The following is a 15,286-nucleotide window of genomic DNA, read 5'->3' on the forward strand; positions in this document are numbered from 1 at the left end:
GAAAATAAGTAAAAATGATCACATGGAGCGTTTAGTCATCTGGGTTCACATGAATAGCAGCTGATTCCCATAGAAAGAAATTGCTGACAGCTTTATGCAAACCAGAGTTCTATTCCTCACATTTAACCCTTCAACGATGAGAGGACTTTAATGTTGGTGGACAATAAACATTGAGCGAATACAACTGTGATCAGATACACACATGCGCACGCGCAAACTCACTCAATGGGACCCTTTGACAACATTTGAAGAGCACCAGATTCAAAGAAAGTTTCATACAGACAACATGAGGGGTCAGGTTTACTTATTCTCACCCCACGGGGGCGATTGTCCCAAAAAAAGTTCTAAGTGCTGGATTCGGGGAAAAACTGATGTAAATAAACCATGATTGTTCCTTTTCAGTGGGAGTTCAGACTCAAATCTCGCACACTCTGTGCAATGCGGGGTTAGAATCATGAAAATCATTAAAAGCTCGGGGGGGCGGGGCCTATTCTTGTCAGAGTCTGACAGTTCCAGAATTCTGCGCACGCGCAGAGGCCCCACTCGGTCAGCCTGCACTTTGTTGGCCAGTTCGATCGCTGGCCAACCCGAGGCCCTCACAGTGCTGCACCCCCGCCCCCAGTGGCCCAATCGTGGCTCCCAGGAGCATTCCCAGCCCAGCCCCGAGTGTCCCTCCCCCCACCCGATCTCCAGTTCCCTTTCTCCCCCCCAGCAGTGAAAATCCCCCCACTAACTCCCCACCCCGGCAGACTCCCCTCCCCACAGGAGGCAGACCCCGCATCCCGCCCCGATGATGGATTCTCACCAGCCCCGCTCGGTCCCCGAGCAGAGTGGCAGTGAGACACCCCACCCTCACCGATCGCCCCCCAAGCTCACTAGGCTCCTCCCCCTGGGCCCCACCTCCTTGGCACTGCCCAGTGGACAGTGTCAAGGTGCCCCCCGGGCATGAGCAGTCTGCCATGATGCCCACGCCCCTGATTGTCTCCTCCTCCACTCCAGTGGGGTCTCCCACTCATTCCTCAGAAGTGGGGAGCTACGATATACCCCGCCAGCGTGAAATTGTATTGGCGGGGGTGAGAGATGCTATCAAGCCCGGAGTATTCAGTCCTGAGCCCGATAATGACATTCAAATAACATCAAAATAAAATTAAAATGACTTAACTACTGGTCCCACCAGTTTCCAGTCGGATCCCGACTGTGCCGATATCCGGTGCTCAGAGATGTGTGCGTGTCAGGAATGCATGTGCGAATCCTGCAAATCAGTCCACAGGCGATTCTCCCAGCCCAACGCGCTAATTCTTTGGGATGGGAGAATCACACCCATCCCTCCCACATTCCTGTTGTTTTCCAGCACCCATTGGGCTGCTTTGTTTTTTTCCACGGCTAGCTGATTTCCCCTTAAATGTCACAACTATTTCACCCGGCACATACTTGCAACAATATGTTTCACATCCTAATAGCTATTGTGAAAACAGCTGTCATGGGCACCTACGTTAATGTTAAAATGCTGACGTTAAGTAAGTTAACGATGGGAATATTCTTTCACAAGTGACTGTCAAACCTTCTCCTGCCCCAAACTACAACGGGTCGTGAATGTAGCGCAGTTCATCACACAAACCAGCCTCCCATCCATTGACTCTTACACACTTGGTGCTGTCTCAGCAAAGCAGCCAACATAATTAAGGACCCCCCGCACCCCGACATTCTGGGCTCTATTTTACTGTTTTGATTTTAAGTGCAGGGCGGACTTGAAACTGGGAGTGTTTCAGGTTCAACTTTTAGACCGTTTTCAGACACTCTGCCTGAAAAAAATATCAGTGATTCCTAATCATGCTGCACAAGTCTGTGGACGCACCCAAAATCCTGCAGCTCTGATCAGTGTCTCAAACTGCGCATTCGCAAGAAAACAATTAATAGAATGCGGTTCCCCTGACACATCGCTCCCGGGCCGAATAATGCCTCCTCCTGGCCTCCACAGATATTGCCCCATTCCCCCAAAGATATTGTCCCCACCCCTCCAACATTATTGACCCCTTTATCTTCCCACCCCCTCTGCCATCCAGACAGACTGCGGGCCCCTCCCCCTCCTTCCCCTTCCCCCTGATCTCGGGCAGAGTGGCAGCGGAGCCCCCCTTCCCCTCACTGATCACAAGCAGAGACCCTTCGGACCCCACCCCTCCCCAATCTCAAGCAGAGCGCCATCAGACGTTCGATACTTACCTCCTCACTAGAGCTACCGAACCGGACTTCTGTAGAGCATGCCTGTTTGGAATCTGGATGGGCGAATGGGTGGTAAAGGGGGAAGTGCCAGTAAGATTGGGTGTGCATCCCATTAAGTCAACTTAAATGCATGCAAATGCATTTAAATGGCCGTCGCGCCCATTTCGGGTGCCCTCCCGATTGCAGCCATTCTCGGGCCTTGGTAAAAGGAGAGCTGGCATGGAAGCAGGTGCGGATTGCTCTACTTGCCTCACACCCAACTTTACCAAGTTCTTGATGATAAAATCAGGCCCATTCTCTTCCATCTTCTTCCGTTGGGATACAGATACACAAGTCTGAGATCATGTACCAACCGACTTAAGAACAGCTTCTTCCCTGCTGCCATCAGACTTTTGAACTGACCAACCTTGCATTAAGTTGATCTTTCTCTACACCCTAGCTGTGACTGGAACACTACATCCTGCACCTTCTCCTTCCCTTCTCCATGAACGGTGTGCTTTGTCAGTGTAGCGCGCAACAAACAATACTAATATGTGACAATAATAAATCAAATCAAACCTCGTCAGGTTTAATTGATCAAAAGAAGACTTTTAATAAGTATACAGTATCATTTGCAAGTCATATTGAGGTAGTCAGTTTCTTAGTGAAATTAAACATAGGTGCTACCCCCAAGCTGTTAAAAGTTCACTTATTAGGGTCGTTGAATTTGAATGATCCAACTTAATTTTAAAGCCACTCTGGAGGACTGCAAACAATTTGTAAAAACTTCGAATGGTGATTAATCCCATCAGGGAGTGGCCAGCTTTTTGCGAAGGGAGGGTTGGCTAATGCAAAGAAATTACAGACACCAATTTGATGATAAAAGTTTATCCAATCTCTTGCACTGGTAATTCTGATATCATGCAAATTTTGGTGAATAAATCTGTGCAGCAGGGAAAAAAACGCTGGGCACTCATTAAAGAGTGAAATTGGAAAACTATTGTCATGGGAAACCAGTTCAGGATGAAGCATCAGCAGATAGGTAAGGACCCATCTTCGTACACAGAAATGAATAAACGCATTTTCAGAGAAAAAGGTAGCAGGAATCAAAAATTCTCGTCACCAAAAGCCCATGAATGTCGGATTATCCTTTGTTCAAATACTCATGACTGGAAAGGTCCAGGTTGACAAAAGCAGGTCAGATACAGATAAGCCCTGGTTGTTGTTCCCTGAGATTCCACACCGATATTTCACTCAGCCATGGTGTAGTGATTTTATCATTGGACTGCACACAATTGGTTCAAATCCTACCACAGCAGTTGGTGGAATTCAAGCTCAGCTAATAAATTTGAATATGAAGTTAAACTCGGTAACTGAGACCATCATAATCATCATCGAATGTTGTAAAAACCCATCTGATTCACTGATGTGCTTTGGGGAGGAAATCTGCCGTCCTTACCCGATCAGGCCTCCATGTGATTCCAGGCCCACAGTAAGGTGGTTGCCTCAAAGTAAAGTAAAAGTAAAATTTATTTATTAGTCACAAATAGTCTTACATTAACACTGCAATGTAGTTACTGTGAAAATCCTCTAGTTGCCACACTCTGGCGCCTGTTCGGATAAACCGAGGGAGAATTTTGCATGGCCAATCCACCTAACCTCCACATCTTTCGGACTGTGGGAGAAAACCAGAGTACCCGGAGGAAACCCACGAAGACATGGGAAGAATGTGCAGCCTCCACACAGACAGTGACCCAATTCCGGAATCGAACTCGGGTCCCTGGCGCTGTGAGGCAGCAGTGCTAACCACTCTGCCAGCGTGCCGGCTCTTCAATGCCTTTAGAAATGGCCGAACAAACAGCTAAGTAATTCAATATGGGTAGCAATTGCTGGCTTTGCCAGCTCCCATGAAATTTGAGGTCCTTTTTCACCTTGAGTCAAACCCAGACTGCCGAAAATAAATTGAACAATAAGAGATAAAGTCTTTATGATTTACGTAGGAATTAAATGAAACCAGAGCACCCTGTGGACATTATAAAGCACTGTCCCATTGTTCTCTGGTTAGAACAGGTTTAATAAAATTGCAGTATTATATTATTAGCCATAATGATGCTACGAACTCCAGGCATCAGGTACAATGAAGAGAAACAAATCTTAATCGGCAGTAAAGCCTCTTTCAGTCAATCACAGTGACACCAGAAATCAAATTAACCACGAACAGAACACAGCAGACACAATACCAGTTCACACCCCATTTCAATATCGTTGAAGTGTTGTCAAATTTTAAGTTTTACACTTTGTAGTTTCATAAGCAGGCTTACATTAACACAGCAATGAAGTTACTGTGAACATCCCCTAGTCGCCACACTCCGGTGCCTGTTCCAGTAGACTGAGGGAGACTTTGCACAGCCAATCCATCAACCAGTACAGCTTTCGGACTGAGGAGAAGAAAGCGAAGCACCCAGAGGAAACCCATGCAGGCACAGGGAGAACGTGCAGACTCCACACAGTCAGTGATCCAAGCCACGAACTGATCCCAGATCCCTGGAGATGTGAGGCGGCAGTGCTAACCACTGTGCCACCATACCACCCCTTTTCATCTGGTCCCAATTCATGGTTTTAAAAACTGTAATTTCTGGAACGATGTCCAACTTCATTCTGTTGTGTAATAAGTCTAACAGCTTCTGGAGAGCAATGAATGCCATCATTTGAAGGAGAACAAAGAAAAGATTTTTTAGGACTCGAACATTATAAAGAGACATTTAAAAAATTAAAGTGACTTCCACCGCAGAAAAAATGATTTAGAACAGAAGTGGTTCAGTTTAAACATTGCATAATCTAAAGCAAACAAAAGAAAAATGGATAGCCTAATTTTATTGGACTGCAAGCAGAAGATTAAGTGCTGAGTTCAAGTGGTAGATACTTGGAAAAGGATCTCAAATGACACAAGTAATTCCAAATTAACATATGGACGTACAAATTCAGAGCAGGCCTCCTCAGGCCTCCTCCACAGTTCGGTTAAATATTGTCTGATCTGATCGTAACTTCAACCACACATTCAAAGAACAAAGAAAATTACAGCACAGGAACAGGCCCTTCGGCCCTCCAAGCTTGCACCCACCATGCTGCCCGACTGAATTAAAACCTCTACCCTTCCAGGGACCATATCCCTCTATTCCCATCCTATTCATGCATTTGTCAAGACACCCCTTAAAAGTCACAATTGTACCTGCCCCCACCACCTCCCCCGGCAGCGAGTTCCGGGCACCCACCACCCTCTATATAAAAAAACTTGCCTCGTACATCCCCTTTAAACCTTGCCCCTCACACCGTAAACTTGTACCTCCTAGTAATTGACTCTTCCACCCCGAGAAAAAGCTTCTGACTATCCACTCTGTCCATGCCACTCATAATCTTGTAAACTTCTATCAGGTCGCCCCTCAACCTTCATCGTTCTAGTGAGAACAAACTAAGATTCTCCCGCTGCTCCTCATAGTTAATGCCCTCCATACCAGGAAACATCCTGGTAAATCTTTTCTGTACCCTGGTTAAAGCCTCCGCATCCTTATGGTAGTGTGGCAACCAGAATTGAACACTATATTCCAAGTGCGGCCAAACTAATGTTCTATAAAGCTGCAACATGACTTGCCAATTTTTAAACTCAATGCCCTGGCCTATGAAGGCAAGCATGTCATATGGCTTCTTGACTATCTCCTCCACCTGCGTTGTACTTTCAGTGACCTGTGTCCCTGTACACCCAGATCCCTCTGCCTATCAATACTCTTAAGTGTTCTGCCATTCAATGTATATTTCCAACCTGTATTAGACCTTCATAATTGTCCGGATTAAACTCCATCTGCCATCTCTTTGCCCAAGTTTCCAACCGATCTATATCTTGCTGTATCCTCTGATGGTCCTCATCACTACCCGCAAATCTACCAATCTTTGCATCATCCGCAAACTTACTAATCAAACCAGTTATATTTTCCTTAACAGCAAAGATCCCAGCATTGACCTTTGAGGAACATCACTTGTCACAGCCCTCCATTCAGAAGTGCTGAAATTCCTGCCTACGCTGATAAGCTTTCATCCCCTTGTTAACCAAAAAGCTATCTAACTCTGTCTTAACACTGCTTCCACCACTTCTTGGAGAAGATTTTGAGAGACTCACAACCCTCTGAGGGAAAATATTGCTCCTCATCTCGTTCTTAAATGAGTGACCCCTTATATTTATACAGTGGCTCCTCATTCTAGATTCTCCCGCATCCTCTCTAATCCAGAAGCAAAGACCTCTTATGCTTTTAAAGGTTTCGATCAAGTCACTTCTCACTCTTCTAAACTCCAGTAGATATAAGCTTAACCTGTCTGACCTTTCCTCATAAGCCCATTCCTGGTATTATATTCCTGAGAAAAAAAATTCTGCTGAGCAAATATTTGGAAAATGGGATTGACAGTCACAATGAAGTCCAAACATTGGTGCTAAAGTGCTGCATACTGCAAAAGAGAAGGTTTCTAAATCTCGGTAGTTGAGAAGTGTCAAGGCAGCAGTAGACCAAGATTACAAACTGCAGGATCAAATCTAACTTTTTTTGTTCAATCATGGGATATGGGTGTTGCTAGAAAGGCCAGCATTTAATTATATTTATTCTCCATCCCTACTTGCCATCAAGGTATAACATACTCCACAGCCTGTGCACACCCTAATGACATCACCACCAAATCATGTGATCAGCTCTTACAGCAATCTGCAACCACTTAAATATATACAATCAAAGTACACTTAGAATAGAATGGACTAAAAACAATTATTACAATTAGAAACTTCTAATATGTTACATACTCTCAATTGCTAAGTACATCTTAACTGATAGAGAAAAATAATACAAGTTGCAAATATAAATATATGGAGGTATTTGCTTTACAACGTTAATGAAAATAGTTATTGACCACAGAGAACCTGGGTTAAATGGGATTAGTTGCTTTCTTTTGAGATTCTCCTGATCACTCAATAGGTGTGATCTTACCTGCCGTTCACGCTGCACTCCTGCTGCAGCAAGTTTGGAGAATTTGGTGGCCAGTCAAATCTCCATTCACTGCGTCGGGATGGGAAAGTCCCGGCAGTGTGAACAGTGGTAAGATTTCAGCCAATCAGTAAATGCACTACCCGATTGTGCTAGTGGGCCAGGAAAAAAAATAAAATCCTTGTACTGGTAATAGAATAAGAAGTCCCTGTATTTGACCTAGGTCCATGCAGTATTAGTCAACTGAACCTGGGCAGAATATGAAACATTTGGTGACAGTGTTTGGGGTTAGAAGGAGAAAGTTGGTGACAGTTGAATACTCAAAGCAGGAACTGAGCTGTGCTATAGAACCCAACATGGATTGATGTCCAGAAGAACATGGTAGAAGTCGTCAAGAGCTTCAAGTTTCTAGGTGTCCAGATCACCAACAAGCTATCCACGCCAACACTATAGTTAAGAAAGCCCACCAACCCCTCTACTTTCTCATAAGACTAAGGAAATTTGGCATGTCCGCTACGACTCTCACCAACTTTTACAGGTGCGCCATAGAAAACATTCTTTCTGGTTATATCACAGCTTGGTATGGCTCCTGCTCTGCCCAAGACTGCAAGGAACTACAAAAGGTCATGAACGTAGCCCAATCCACCGAGCAAACTAGCCTCTCATCCATTGATACTGTCTACACTTCCTGCTGCCCCCGAAAAACAGCCAGCAAAATCAAAGACTCCACGCACCCCCGATATACTCCCACCTTCTTCCGTCAGGAAAAAGACAAAAATTCTGAGATCACATCCCAACTGACTCAAGAACAGCTTCTTCCCTGCTGTCATCAGACTTTTGAATGGACTTACCTTGCATTAAGTTGATCTTTTTCTATACCCTAGTAACACAACATACTGCACTCTCTTCTTTCCTTCTCTATGAACAGTACACTTTGTCTGTATAGCGCACAAGAATCAATATTTTTCACTGTATGCTAATACATGTGACAATGATAAATCAAATCAAACAGTATTGCTAAATATTCAAGAGGTCACCATGCAAGACAGCAAGAAAATCCCAGAATTGTGTTATTTAAAAGCCAAACAATTTTAACATCCGGTATTGGAACGATACTGTTCCAATATTCATTAATCCATTAAATGGAGTCCTGGCTTGAATTGAGCTGCCATATGAGCCAAATTGCCTGAAATATATACCTTCAGACTATAATACAATATATATTAAAAAAAGAACCTACCAGCATGCACAAGCAGATCAATGGCGCATTCATGGGTCGTGTTTTCAGTGAACCCGCTGTAAGTGTATCGTCCACTAGCTGATGAATTTACTTTTAGGATAGTTAAAATACTTTGTCCATCAAAGACATCAATTTGATATCCCTGGCAATTGGGTGCTTCGCAATTTGGCATAAAGCAAACATAGCAAATAAGTTTGTTGTCCTTTTTCCAATACCCAACCACTTTCTCCTTACTGATGACTGGCTGGTCACACGTCAGCACTTTGTTATGGCCAGCTGTAGCATTCTGTCTTACAGGGTGAATATCTGTTTAAAATGAAAATAAATAAAGAGTACGTTAAGTGCTTGAAAACAATCCCACTTCATTCGGATTGTTCTGGTCTTATCAAGATGTGCATGAAGACGAAGGTATCAGAATTACCTCTGTTATTACATCTCAATAATTTGGAAGTGGGAACTGAATGCATTATCTCTGGATTTGCAGATGATACAAAGTTGGATGAGAGGGTGAGCTGTGAGGAGGACATAGAGATGCTTCAGCGTGATTTGGACAGGCTGAGTGAGTGGGCACATGCAGCATAATATGGACAAATGTGAGGTTATCCACTTTTGTAGCAAAAATAGGAAACCAAACTGTTATTTGAATGGATGTAAATTGAGAAAGGTGGATACTCAACGAGACATTGGTATCCTCGTGCATCATTCGCAGAAGGTAAGTGCGTAGGTACAGCAGGCAGTAACAAAGGTAAATAGTATGTTGGCCTTCATAGCAAGAGAATTGGCCTTCATAACAAGAGGGATAGGAGATTGTGTGGGACATTGGTGAGGTCACACCTGGAATATTGTATGCCGGTTTGGTGTCTTTACCTGAGGAAGGATGTCCTTGCTATCGGGGAAATGCAGTGAAGGTTTGCTGATTCCTGGGACGACAGCTCTGTCATCTGAGGAGGGCTAAGTCGGTCAGAATTATATTAATTGGAATTTAGATAAGCGAGAGGGGATCTCGTAGAAACTTATAAAATTCTAACAGCATTAAACAGAGTAGATTCAGAAAGAAAGTTTCCGATGGTGGGGGAGTCCTGAACAAGGCGGTGGGGGGGGTGGGGGGGGGTCATAGTTTAAGGGTAGTTTTAGGACAGAGGTGAGGGGAAATTTCTACACCCAGAGGGTGGTGAATTTGTGGAATTGACTACCACAGAAAGTAGTGAGGCCAAGAAGAAATTAGATCTAGCCAATTGCGGAGCAAGCTCGAAGGGACAAATGTCCTACTCCTGCTTCTATTTTCTATGTTTCTATTTTTCTATTACTCATAGCGTATGTATATTAGGGAAGTTGAGTTAGATGAGTGTCTAATGGCAAATCTTACAACATGTGCTAACCCAGAGAATCCAAAGCTGGTTCTGAGCATGAGTGACTCCGCTGATGCATGTTCAGCACAAGTGCACACACACTCTAACAAGTTAACTCAACATTCCCCAAATGAATTTGGTTCTGCAGCTCTCTTCTTGCTTTGTATCGCCTCTTAATGATTTCCTATTACTAACTTAAAAGCTACTTGCTGTAATGACATCATGTCTCCTGTATGTTATATCACTGGATGGAACATAGCTAGATAGATAGAATCACTACATTGCAGAAGGAAACAAGTCAGCCCATCATAGGAAATATCTATTACGAGGGAGGAAGTGCTAGGGCTTTTAGGTAGCGTAAGGACGGATAAAGCTCCGGGGCCTGATGGTATTTATCCCAGGCTGCTTAGGGAGGTGAAAGATGAAATTGCTGGGCCTCTGGCGCAAATCTTTGTCTCTTCTTTGGACACAGGTGAGGTCCCAGAGGACTGGAGGGTAGCAAATGTGGTACCGCTGTTCAAAAAAGGTAGTAGGGATAACCCTGGAAATTACAGACTGGTGAGTTTGACATCGGTGGTAGGGAAATTAATGGAAAAAATACTTAGGGGTAGGATGTATGAGCATTTGGAGCGTTGCGATCTGATTAGGGATACGCAACATGGCTTTGTTAGAGGGAGGTCTTGCCTTACGAATCTGGTGGAATTCTTTGAGGACGTGACAAAAACGGTTGACGATGGGAGAGCCGTTGATGTCATCTATATGGATTTCAGTAAGGCGTTTGACAAAGTCCCTCATGGTAGGCTGGTAGAAGAGGTTAAGGCGCATGGGATACGAGGTCAGGTAGCTAGGTGGATTGAGAACTGGCTGGGTAATAGGAGACAGAGGGTAGTTGTGGAGGGGACCTTGTCGGGCTGGAGGCCAGTGACCAGTGGTGTGCCGCAGGGCTCAGTACTGGGACCTCTCCTCTTTGTAGTATACATAAATGACTTGGAAGAGAGCGTAGGTGGTGTGATCAGCAAGTTTGCTGATGACACCAAGATGGCAGGGTTGGCGGGTACTGAACTGGATTGTCAGGTGATACAACAGGATATAGATAGGTTGGTGCATTGGGCAGATAGGTGGCAGATGGAATTTAATCCTGACAAATGCGAGGTGATGCATTTTGGAAGGAATAATGCAGAGAGGAGCTATGTGATAAAAGGTAGACAGATTAGGAGTATAGAAATACAGAGGGACCTGGGAGTGCAGGTTCACAAATCCATGAAGGTTGCGTCACAAGTGGAGAAGGTTGTTAGGAAGGCTTATGGAATGTTAGCCTTTATAGGAAGGGGTATAGAGTATAAAAGCTGCCGTCTAGTGCTTCAGTTGTATAGAACGTTGGTTAGACCGCATTTGGAGTACTGCGTCCAGTTCTGGTCACCTTACTACCGGAAGGACGTGGAATCTCTGGAAAGGGTGCAGAGGATGTTTACCAGGATGTTGCCTGGCATGGAGGGGCTGGGTTACGAGGAAAGGTTGGAGAAACTGGGACTATTCTCCTTGGAAAGACGGAGATTGAGGGGGGAAATGATAGAGGTATATAAGATACTGAAGGGAATAGATAAGAGTTAGTAGTGAGAGACTGCTCCCTAGACTGGGTACAAATACGAGAGGTCATGATTTAAGGGTGAGGGGGGAGAGGTATAATTTGGAAGTGAGAGGAAGGTTCTTTACGCAGAGAGTTGTAGGGGTATGGAACGCGCTACCGAGTAGGGTGGTGGAGGCAGGAACGTTGGACTCGTTTAAGGTTCAGTTAGATAGACATATGAGTGAAACGAGGATGGAGGGTTATGGTAGGGGCTATTAAATAAGGTTAGAACCTCGGGAGACACCGGAAAAGCAGACTTGTAAGATTAACGTTTTTGTCTTTTTATTCCGCAGGTGGAGGTCCACCTCGTGTCAAACGAGGGGCATGCACACGGTGGGTCGCGCGTGGGCTGCTCTTGGAGGTTCCGGGAGTGGCCTAGTACTTTGTGTCGGTGTGTGTGCTTGATCCTGGACCGGTAGACGAGCGCCGCAACAGCTCGGTGACTAGCACTGCTGGCTGTGCAGATACATGGATTTGGGCCTGTGTCTGTGGGAGTTTGTGCATTCTCCCTGTGGTTGTGTGGGTTTCCTCCGGGCGCTCCGGTTTCCTCCCACACCCCAAAGATGTGCTCTTAGGCTGATTGGTTTTACCAAGTTGACACTATTCTCCCCTGAATCTGGCTAAGTTAGGGGTTCCATTCGTAGCCACGCAGGGTAGAATAGGTGTAGGGTGATGCGGCGGCGCGGGCTCGTTGGTTCGAAGGGCCTGTTTCCCGTGCTGGGTTGTTCTTTGTATCAACCTGCACTGACAGCAATCCCTCCCAGACCCTACTCACGTGACCCCATTTATCTTCCCTGCTAATCCCCCTGACGCTAAGGGGCAACTTAGCGTGGCCAACCCACCTAACCTGCACATCTTTGGACTGTAGGAGGCAACCGGAGCACCCGGAGGAAACCCCCAAGCAGACATAGGGAGAGTGTGCAAACTTCACACAAACAGTGACCTAAGGCTGGAATCAAACCTGGGTCCCTGGCGCTGTAAGGCAGCAGTGCTAACTACTGTGCCACCGTGCCAACTGTGATGAGTTCTAGCTCCTAAGATTTTTTTACGAAATTCCAATCTATCTTGACTTCTCCTCAGGGAACATTCTAAATTTATTCTGCACTTTAAAAGAAAAGACTTCAGGAAGGATGTGAATATTTTTGACTTGGTATTGAAGAGATTTACCAGAATGTTTCTACAAATGAGGGATTTTAGCTCTAACGCATGGTAAGGGAAACTCTTTTGGAGAAAATGAGTTTGAAAAAAGGTTAGGTAGCATTTGAAAAGCTTATTGTTTCTTCACCCATCATGATGCAGCAGTTGCATCAAGTCAATACTTACTTTCAGTATTTCCTTTCAACCCAAGTGTTAAGAAAATCACCACGTAAATGATGCCAGTAGTTGTAACCATGGTTGCAGATCGGGTAGTAAATTCTGTAAAGAAGGGCATATTTAAACGTGGATCAGAGAGACTTAGATTTCCATTCTATGTTTTTGCAGTAACAGCGATCTCTCTTCCACCTCCTTCCATCGGGAGAAAGATTCTGAAGTCTGAGGTCACGTTCCAGCCGACTCAAGAACAGCTTCTTTCCCTGCTATCATCAGACTTTTGAATGGACCTATCTTGCATTGCTTTGATCTTTCTCTACCCTCTAACAATGATTATAACACTGCATTCTGTGCTCCCTCGTTTCCTTCTCTATGAATGGTATGGTCTGTCTGTATAGCATTCAAGAAACAATACTTTTCACTGTATGCTAATACATGTGACAATAATAAATCAATTTTAAAAATACCACAAAGGTTTCACCGACTTTACAGCATGAGGTTTGCTCCAATCTGGTGTCTGATCTAGAATTCCGACAGTGCAGAAGGAGGCCATTTGGCCCACTGAGTCTGCACCAATTCTCTGACAGAGCATCTTAGTTATCCCCTAACCGTGCACACTGCACCTTCTATCTGTGAACTAAACAAGAAACAGCGCCACTCTTCAACCAACCAGATTGCTCAATGAGACATTGAGGGCTGGATTTCCAGCCATTACCTGTGCTGCGATCGAAGGCAGTCACCAGCTAAAAGCAGCCCTTCCGCTAGTTTCACATCTACCTCGTTCCAGATCATGCTCGGCCATTTTTGATTTGGGTAATCAATCAGAATCATACACACCATAATTGAGGCCAACTAAAGGAGACCAAATGGAATTTTCTAATTGGTTTCCATGCTCGCTCAGAGGCTCAGTTTTGCTGCCTGGAGCCAGGTTTCTGGTGACAGGTGTGGGACATGGGGTGGGTGGGGGGCAATGGTTCTGGCAGGCCTATAGCCTCTCCTTGCCTGTCTTAGTGCGGGCAGTCATGGGTTACCCTGTTTGGAGATTATTCCCTATTCCCTCGCAGGTCTCAATTCCCTTTCTCTCTTTACAACTATCACTCCCCCTACTCCCCACCTCGTTCTCTGTTGGGGTTTCAGCATGATGTCCCTCGGAACTAATGAACAAATTAAAGCTTATCGCATGTACATAGATAATAACCACAGAGGAATGGGAGTTGGCCATTTAGCCCCTCAAATCAGTTCACCATTGATGGGATCATGGCTAATCTGTCTTTTCCTTTTGTATTCTTTCATCAGATGTGGGTGTTGCTGTCTGGACCAGCATTTATTGCCCATCCCTAATTGCCTTGGAACAGAGCGGATTGCTAGGCCATTTCAGAGGGCATGTAAGAGATAATAACCACATCGTTGTGCAAATATGGCAGACTTCCTTCCCTAAAGGACATCAGTGACCCAGGTGGGTTTTTACAACAATCCATGACCCCTGCTTACCTTCTAAGAAATGAAACTCCACAAATGAGACTCCACATTCATTAATGCCTGAATGTACAAGCCCAAACATTTTTTGTCTTGTTTAGGGGTTAAGCACCCCAACCTCATGCCATTGCAGGTCTTTCAATGGCAAGGCTGTCGCCATAGTTCTGTTATAGTGCAACCTGTGGAGGAACATGGTTAACTTAAACTGTTGATCGATGAGTTCCGACGCGCCACAGCGAAAAACCGCACTAATCTCTTCAGAAGACAAACACGGGACATGGTGGACAGAGTACCCTTCATCATCCAGTACCTCCCCAGAGCGGAGAAGCTATGACATCATTTTCGGAGCCTTCAACATGTCATCGATGAAGACAAACATCTCGCCAAGGCCATCCCCATGCCCCCGCTTCTTGCCTTCAAACAACCGCACAGCCTCAAACAGACCACTGTCCACACCAAATTACTCAGCCTTCAGGAGAACAGTGACCACGACACCACACAACCCTGCCACAGTAACCTCTGCAAGACGTGCCAGATAATCAACACGGATGCCATCATTTCACATCAGAGCACCACCCAATACGTACACGGTACATACTCTTGCAACTCGGCCAACATTATCTCCCTGATACCCAACAGGGAAGGATGTCCCAAGGCATGGTACATTGGGGAGACCATGCAGACACTATGACAATGGATGAATGAACACCACTCGACAATCACCAGGCAAGAATGTTCTCTTCCTGTTGGGGAACACTTCAGCGGTCACGGGCATTCGGCCTTTGACCTTTGTGTAAGTGTTCTCCAAGATGGCCTTCACGACATACGACAGCACAGAGGTCGCTGAACAGAGGCTGATAGCCAAGTTCCGCACACATGAGGATGGCCTCAACTGGGATTTTGGGTTCATATCACACTATCTGTAACTCCCATGACTTGCCAAATCTCACTAACTGTCCTGGCTGGAGATTGTACACATTTCTTTAACCTGTGGTTAACCCTCTCGCCACTCACATTGCCTGTACCTTTAAAACTTGATTATCTGTAAAGACTCGCATTCCAA

The 15,286-nt window shown here is 45.1% G+C and overlaps 1 protein-coding gene across 6 annotated transcripts in view; it reads right to left on the minus strand.

The window, feature by feature from the left end:
• The window catches only part of LOC145359851 (uncharacterized), a 69,261-nt gene that overhangs the window by 8,979 nt on the left and 44,996 nt on the right, over positions 1-15,286 (minus strand). For 5 of the 6 annotated variants that reach the window (XM_080214650.1, XM_080214652.1, XM_080214651.1 and 2 more), the window contains 2 exons: positions 12,760-12,852; positions 8,461-8,766 (listed from right to left, as the gene is read on the minus strand). In XM_080214650.1, coding sequence (XP_080070776.1) covers positions 8,461-8,766; positions 12,760-12,829 — 376 coding nt within the window. In that variant the 5' untranslated portion in view covers positions 12,830-12,852. Of the gene's footprint in view, positions 1-2,683; positions 3,705-8,460; positions 8,767-12,759; positions 12,853-15,286 lie in introns of those variants that run through there. The other variant, XM_080214654.1, reaches the window with a different exon arrangement.

Source organism: Carcharhinus amblyrhynchos, chromosome 29 (genome assembly GCF_965287045.1).
Source record: "Carcharhinus amblyrhynchos chromosome 29, sCarAmb.v2.hapA, whole genome shotgun sequence".
NCBI lineage: Eukaryota > Metazoa > Chordata > Chondrichthyes > Carcharhiniformes > Carcharhinidae > Carcharhinus > Carcharhinus amblyrhynchos.